This window comes from Euphorbia lathyris, chromosome 2, assembly GCF_963576675.1.
Source record: "Euphorbia lathyris chromosome 2, ddEupLath1.1, whole genome shotgun sequence".
In the NCBI taxonomy this organism is placed as follows: domain Eukaryota; kingdom Viridiplantae; phylum Streptophyta; class Magnoliopsida; order Malpighiales; family Euphorbiaceae; genus Euphorbia; species Euphorbia lathyris.
The window spans coordinates 50075304-50083623 of record NC_088911.1 but is presented as its reverse complement, the minus strand read 5'-3'; the positions used below and the strand labels follow the sequence as shown (position 1 = coordinate 50083623).

Sequence of the window (8320 nt, the reverse complement as noted above, 5' to 3'; positions counted from 1 at the left end):
TTCATCAGAGATCAGAACACATACAGCAACCCAGCACCCTTCAAGATAGATTAAAAAAACAAAAAACCCCTTTTTTATTTCTACCTCTCATTGTAACAAACCTCCAAAATTAAGACAAACCCTAGCCACCATTCTTATTAAAAAGAGTCTCCTACCGAGAAAGAGATTTTTGTCAAGTTAAGATAAATATATTAGTCACCAACTATTTCTTAGTAAAAAAAATGCTATCCCTCACTTCCAAAAAGCAAGTAGCAAATCAATTCAATGCTTTTAATTAAATTGTTGACTTTATTCATGAGTTTGCTCAAATTGTTTATGCTATTACTCATTTTGTATAATCTTTTTCAATTAAAATGTTCATGAATAATTTTTAAATATAATTTAATTAAATCTGGGTTGTTGAGTAATGGTTAGATACAGTACAACCCTCTAAAATTAAGTTGTTTGTTCCGCGGCTGTACCATAAGTCTCCTGTTATCGACTTCACGTGGTAAATTTGGAGATTGTCCATCAGACTCATGTTGGGTAACAAAGAATCTTTGGTCCATTAGACAGTCATAACTATTAATTACAGTGTCATGTCAATAATGATAAGATAGAATCTAATAATACTCAATCAATCACAGTAAAAAATCAGAGCAAAAAATAATCAAACCAAATCTTTTATCCGAACAGAAATTGCTCTACAATGTGAAACGCGGCGGATAAGGTGGTGGTGGGGAGTCTCTATCCTTTCAAAGGAATCTCCTCGTCCACAACACCTTCCTTCTTTGGACTTTTCCTTCTTTTCTTTAAACACCCAATTAATTTATATAATAACCCATTTCTTTTTTTTTGGTAAGAATATAATAACCCATTTCTCATGCTTCTTTCTTAATCTTACCATATTAATAAAAGTAAAGTCAAAAACCATAAGAAGACTCCGTCGACACCGGCGTACATGACCGGCCATGCTTCCATCATCTGACGTCTCTCCACGTGGCAGCCCCACCAATGCCCTAGTTCCTGCCGGTGCCAATTACTTTAACCACTATTATTATTTATTTTTTTACAAAATGTCAATTGTAAAAGATTAGAATAATAATAATATCCATATTAATAAACTAAAAAGCTCTTTATTTTCCTTAAATTGACCACGTAAGAATTTAGTTAGTTGAGAAAATAAAGAGAGGGACGGCATGCTAATTGGTTGAATTAAGACCCTTTTGCTACTCCTAGTAGCTAGTGAGTAACTAGTATATTTGATAGGGGGGGTGTGGGATGGGAGCTGTATAGAAAGAGACTGCTGTTTCCTTCACCTCCTTCCTTCTTCTTCTTCCTTATCCTTCTTCTTCTTCTTCCTTCCTAATTTTTTTTTTTATCAGAAGAGAGATGGGGAACTGCCAAGCCATAGATGCAGCAGCTTTAGTGATTCAACATCCCAGTGGGAAGATTGAGAGGATGTATTGGCCAATTCTAGCCAGTGAGGTCATGAAAATCAACCCTGGCCATTATGTTTCTCTCATTATTCCATTACCTCCTCCTGTACCTGCCGATGATACTTCCGATCATCACAACAAGCCTGTTCAGTTTACTCGTGTTAAGCTTCTTAGGCCCACTGACACTCTTGCACTTGGACATGCTTATCGTCTTGTTACTACTCAAGGTCAGATCAATTTCTCCACTTCTTGCATATCTTCACTCTTCACTTTCTGATTTTCTGTTCTCTTCTTGTCTGTAGAAGTTATAAAGGTTTTAAGAGCGAAGAAGCACGCCAAAATGAAGAGGCAGCAACCAGATTCATCAGAGAAACAGGTAGCTTCAGATTCTGAGAATGGAAGCAAACCTGTCAGTATGTACAAGAATAAAGACAAAGATCATCAGGTGTGTATATGTGTTTCTCTCTCTCTCTCTCTCTCAGAATATTTGTCCAGATTCTTGTATATGTGCTGAACCCTCACCTGTTCTTTGTACAAGTTCCTCTCTGTTTTAATACTTCATACATAATCAACAAAAGGACATTGAAACAAACAGCTTTTACTTAAACCCATCAGTATAAGATTCATTTGGGGTTCAAAACTGAAAATAGATTGAAGCACAAGATGAAAGAACTCTTGTTTTATCCGTCATATTATAGATGATTGATTTTGGTTGAGCAAAACTGACCATTGGGATAATGCTAATCGCAGGCAACAAAAGATGAAAGGCAACGACCAAAGGCCCCAGCTAGCAACTCCATTGTAATGAGGTCCAAGTCATGGAGGCCGGCATTACAGAGCATCTCGGAGGCCGCGAGCTGACTACTCAATCAGATTGTAATATCTTAAACAGCCAATGAAACATACAGTTCATAGCTTCCACAATTTACAAATATGGACTTCTTAAACACAGCAAAATAGGTTCACTCCATCCAAGGGGATAGTTGATCAAAACAAAACCATTGTAAAACCAGAGCTACCAGTGTCAAGTCATTTTAAAGTAATAAGAAATCTGTATAGCTACAAAAGAAAAAAAAAAAAAAAGTGATGCATCTGGCACTGTTTTGCTAGCAATATTTTCCCGCCTTCATGTATTCCACATAGGGTTAATGTTTAGGAAACAATTTAGATACTAATGAGATCTAGTTGGGCAGTTTAAGTATCTTGTAGTGTTGGGGAAGCAGCGTGGCATGTCGCCTTACTTCCATAGGAGTGAATTCATGCTCGAATTGCAAAAGGCATATGCTTAAGTTCAAATCTAAATGCTCTTGACAGAAATTGGGGGAAAAACTCTGGTATCTACCAAAAAGAGACAGTCCAGCAGTCTCAGTTATTATGGAGTTACAAGCCCAACCTAATTAGAATAATGAACCAAAAATAAAGAAAATAAACTTCTAAATACAAAAGAAGAGAAATTAATCTAAGTAGGTGTTGAGTGCCAAAATTGCCAGTCCTGATCAACATAGTTCTGAGCCCACAACAAGGCTTCTCTAGCAGCTAAAGGGGCTCCAGGCAATTTCTTCTCCTTGAGGGCAACTAACATATCAGTGAATGGCTCCACCAATAATGTTCCAGGTCCTCCATACTCCTTGTGCATGAAGTCACTAAATATCTATTTCCAATAATACCACAAGCTAGTTAGTATCCAAGAGAAGTTTTGAATCTTTTGCTATAATGTTGAAGCTTCAAACACACACAAACAGAGGTAGCATCTTAATATTGCACTAAGCATGTACAAAAAGTTAGAATCACTTGATTATAGTTATCTTTCGTAAAAGTGATTGTGCTATTGTAAAGTGGAATGTTTCTTTTGGGGGTCAATCATTAACTGTTATCAAGTCAAAGGTAACGCATGGCTCCTATCAGATGACCATTTTCTATAATCAGTACTGTGAGAAAGCCATGATTGCATCACTAGTAGCATGGGCTAAAAAGATTGGACTATTGCTTCAGTCCTAATCTTTAACACTATGTCAACTAGTCATGTTGCCTTAAGTTCTGAATACCAAAATCGAATAACCTGAGTAAAAGTAAACAGGAAGCAATTGTGAATTCAAACCACCCAAAAAATAAAAATAAAAAGGTACAATTTTTTTCACATGTGTACTACAGAGGCATCTTAAATACAAAGTGGTTTCTATTTATTGTTTCCATTAAAGTTTTGTTATGATTACGCATTGTTGATTAAAATATTAGATTAGTTTCGACTTCCCATAAATATTTTCCAGAAAGCAAACATGACCAAAAGTCTCAGTCAACGTCATATTATTAAAGATGAAAAGCATGAAGTATTTGAAATTTTTTTATATGTCCACAAAGAGTGGGGGGGAGATAGGAGATGGGCTGCTAATGACTCGGAACCACAGAACTTCATAGATAAAATAAAAGCCAAAGGGCCACTAAATGCAGATAGCTATTGTTTATATTATCATATCCTCGCCAAATGGCCATACCATCTTCCATACTCAACTTGGTTCTACCAATGCCTAATAGTATCCAAAGTCACGAAAGAACGCAAACTGTCTTTTATCATATTGTTATTCTGGGCCAAGCCCTGCCCTTGTTTCGTGCATCTCCTTGCAATTTATGAGTAATATTTTGGACTTTCAAGCAGAATGAGTAATCTCTCCTTTCAGTAATTATTTCAACATATTTGTAGTGTAAGGACCATATCTCATATAAATGCACATACGCCCTTTCGAATTTCAGAAAACCTGATGAATATTCTCAATGTGTGATTTTCATTTCATATTGTAAGAGGGCGAGCCTTGGCGCAATGGTAAAACGTTGTTGCCGTGTGACCTGAGGTCACGGGTTCGAGTCTTAGGAGCGGCCTCTTGCCAATTAAATTGGCAAGGGAAGGCTTGCCCCCAATACACCCTTGTGGTGGGACCCCTCCCCGGACCCTCGCTCAGCGGGGATGCGTAATGCGACCGGGCCGCCCTTTTATTGTAAATGGTGATATAAATGGTAATCTAGGTTTCTGCTGGAATATTAGTAGCCTAATGATGAATAAGTATGTCTTCTCCACCAAAAATGAAAACAGAAGCAATGATGCTGGACATAAATGAGGACCCCAGAGTTTGGTTGAATCTTAAGTATGGCAATAAATTGATAATGTTCTAGGATATTCCTGTAAAGATCAGTTACTCCCCAGTTGTATTAATGAAAGTCTGAAATACTCCAGTTTAATTTCATCTGTCCCGTCAGTTAGTATGGCCACCATATCCTTAAAAGGGCGGCCCGGTGCGCTACGCGTTCCCGCTTAAGCGAGGGTCCGAGGAGGGTTCCCACCACAAGGGTGTACCGGAGGCAAGCCTTTCCCCTGCCAATTTTTTTGGCAAGAGGCCGCTCCCGTGACCTCTCAGTCACACGACAACAACGTTTACTACTCATCAAAATTCAGATTGAAATAAACAAGACTGGAATTTCACCTTTAGAAGCAACACAAGAGCCTCAATATCCGAAGGCTTATTTTTGCTAAACTATATATAAACACTATTCCATGATTCCATCCCTGATTTTCAGTGAATATATATAAGAAAAGCTGCTACGTGTTGTGACATGGTTCCTTATAATATGACGGAAGTACTCCAGTCCAGTCGCAAGAAAAGAGCAGTTATATCAATCAGGTACAACTAGTCAGCCTACATTTAAGTAAGACAAATGATTCCATAACTTAATGGTGTCAGATGAGGTGGCTCAAGTTCAAACCCCCTGAACAGCAAATAGGGTCTCTTTCCCTTGTTTAATGTTAACTGGCTCTGCACTTTGACCATCTCCCTTGTAACTAGTAACTACTAGCTACTAACCGTACTGATGTATTACCTTTGCCCCTCGGCAAAGAAAATGGTGAGAGCATTATACTTTTGGAGCCCTTAAACTTTCTAAAATTGTTTTATGGCTATACTTTTTTTTCTCTTGAAATGAGTCCTTGAAATTTTATTTTTGATTTAATTCAGTCATTTTGAAGCGTATACATTTACTTTTCTCTATAGGGTCCAATTAAATCAAATTTAAAAGTTCAAGTGCTTATAAAAAAAAACAAGTCTAAAGGGCTTAACTACAGAAGTTCTAAAACAAGTAAGATCACAGGGACAATGCAATAATTTCACAAAGGTTAAGGGGTTAAATTTGGGGATAAGGTGTAAATTTAGTCCTATAGTTATTGAAATAATGCAATTTGAAGCGTTACCACCAGATGTTACAATTTCAATGTTAATGGAAATCTTCTAATGTTAATGGTAAAAACTCATCTTTGAGCCTTAAAATTGCAACATCATGTAAATGTTAGATATGTAACTAAATTTGTACATCATCACTTAAATTTGCATTTTTCACGACACTAAAACAACTTCCTAGAATGAAGGTCCAAGGTAAGTGCTAACTCCGCCAGGGTCTCAAAGCTTCAATTTATTACTTGCTCAATTTATATTAGTTTGACAGGAATTATTCCTGTCAACATAGATGCTCATTACGGCGCCATAGGCGCCGTAATGAGTATTATATTAAAAATAAATTGTTTCTTTTTAACTGTGGTTGGAAAACAGCCCCTTTGGGCGAAATATTTTCCAACCACAACCAATTAAATAATTTTTTATTAAAATGATCCCTTTTAAGGGATTAATCCATTTCTGGAGTAGGTTATGTGCAACTTTTTGTCTATATGTCATTACTCATTATTGAGTTGCAACCAAATTAATCAGTTATCCACCTAAAAATATCACTAGCATTCCTCTACCTTCTCAGAAACACACTTAAAAACAAACAAAAAAGCATAATCAAGTATATAATCGACCCAAAAAAGAAAAGAAAAGAAATAAAATTCACCTCCGCGCAAACATCAACTACTCTTACAAGATCATCACCAAATGTTTCCCTCTCCAGGGACAGTTTCTTCAATAGCTCAGCCCTAAACTTCAGTGTCTCCTGCAATAACGCAAACAATAAGTCTACAAACATGGATACAAGTACGCAAAAATTGAACAAAACCTAGGCGACTATAATTCAAACATAGACAACTTACTGAGTGAGCGAATTCGGGGATAGGGTCAGGGTAGATGTACTTGTTGGGAGTAGTGGTGCTGGTGGCTCTGAATTTGGGTATTGAACAGAGGATAGTTAAGGAAACAGGAGGCGGGTGAAGGATAAGGGATGGTATGCTTAGGATAGGAGGGGTGAAGATTGATATTTTGGCGGGAGATACAGAGAGTATAGACACAGGGATTTTGTAGAGAAGGGCCATCGGATTTGATGAGCTGAAACACTGACTTCACATTTCAAAACATATCCTCTCAATGAGATTTTATGTGAAGCCCATTGTAATATGTAGGCCTTCCTATCTAAGCCCATTTAAATAATTGGACCATTTATTTCAGCCAGAATCTCTTCTTCAAGTGGGCCTTAAATGCTAAATGGATCCATTAAGGCCCAGTCACACCTGAAAGATCATATATGTGAGAAACATTTCTAAAGTACCATAAACAACTATTCTTTTTTAACTATAAAAACAAATTTAAGACTTTCCGAACCCCTTTTTGAGCCAATTCCGAGTATTTTTCAACAATTGTATTCAAATTCAATATCTTTAAATAGAATTATTTGTACACACTATAGTGTGGGGAAACGTTTCTCATATATATGATCTTTAGAAATGTAATTCCATAAAAAAAAAAAAAAAAAAATCTCACTTGAGCTTTGTGAAAAATATGAAACTTTATGCTGTAAATTTTCATATGGACTGGGATAATTTACTGGTTGTAAGCAATTTCTGAACATTTATGTAAATTATCATAACAGGAATAAATATATTCTTCAACAGTATCATCAAGTTGATAATAATAATAATAAAAAAGTCACTGATGTCATATAAAAGGTTACTGGTTAATGATATAAATTAATTGAAATGTTAATGACCTCTTTTTCCGAAATATGGTAGGAATATAATTAAGTTGGGATGAAGTTCGATGTTGGAGAATGAATCACATTCACATATAAATACATGCAACTTTATAGGGAAGCAAACATCTGGCATATGTAGCATGCCATCTTTATAGCAAAATCTTTATGTTCTAAATCGATATTATTAAATATAATTACCCCATTAATATAATTAAGACGAAGGAGGGGAACCACCACTCAACAAAATTCAAAAGTTGCATGAAAAGGATGTCTGGTAAATCCTTTATATTTTAAAGCATATAAAGCTGTGAATTAACAAATCAAAATGAAATTCCAAAAGAATATATGTCTCTTTTGCTTAATGGAAATCTATTGATATGAAGGCATCAATCTGTTTCCTACCTATTTCTAATTAAAGTGCCCTCTGCACACTTTCCCTTCATCTCATTTTATTGCTTCCCTAGATTTTCACTATACTTCGCGATAGAATTTTTTTTACGGTGTCTTTACCTTAACTTCGGCACCTTCAGCCGTCGAAATCACCTCTTATTACAATGGTCCCAATCGAATCAATTTGATGGAAAAGGCAAGTAGGGTGCGAAATTGGCACCCCACCACCTCCAGGGATTGTATTCGTCCCTCTAAAACAACCATCTAATCTAAAAATTTAGGTAGAGTTAAGATTTCAAAATTGTTTTTATTATTATATTCGACACATACATTTTTTATTGTGTTAAAAATTCGGATATGATCCATTTGTTGTGGAACCAATTGAATTAAAAGTTCAAACTGATAGTTTAAACTTGATCATAGATCTTATATTAATCTCTGACACCCTCAATTTAGATTTTACTTTCTTTATCACTCCAATAGTAGGGTCATTGTAGAAAGGATAAAAACAATAGTTTAAGCAATTTTGATTCTTATAATTTTTTGATTTTGGATTCAATTAGGTATTGTTT

General features: G+C 35.8%; 2 protein-coding genes across 2 annotated transcripts; one reads left to right on the top strand and one right to left on the bottom strand.

The window, feature by feature from the left end:
* The first annotated feature begins 1248 nt into the window (after positions 1-1248).
* LOC136218142 (uncharacterized) lies at positions 1249-2547 on the top strand. Its single transcript, XM_066004901.1, has 3 exons — positions 1249-1645; positions 1721-1863; positions 2169-2547. The coding sequence occupies exons 1-3, from the start codon at positions 1372-1374 to the stop codon at positions 2277-2279; spliced, it is 528 nt and encodes a 175-aa protein (XP_065860973.1). The 5' UTR covers positions 1249-1371; the 3' UTR covers positions 2280-2547.
* A 188-nt stretch (positions 2548-2735) lies between these two features.
* LOC136218144 (protein PLASTID REDOX INSENSITIVE 2, chloroplastic-like) lies at positions 2736-6726 on the bottom strand. Its single transcript, XM_066004903.1, has 3 exons — positions 6484-6726; positions 6288-6386; positions 2736-3069 (listed from the first exon to the last, which is right to left on the bottom strand). Exons 1-3 carry the CDS (start codon positions 6700-6702, stop codon positions 2878-2880), a joined length of 510 nt encoding a protein of 169 aa, XP_065860975.1. The 5' UTR covers positions 6703-6726; the 3' UTR covers positions 2736-2877.
* Between the last annotated feature and the right edge of the window lie 1594 nt (positions 6727-8320).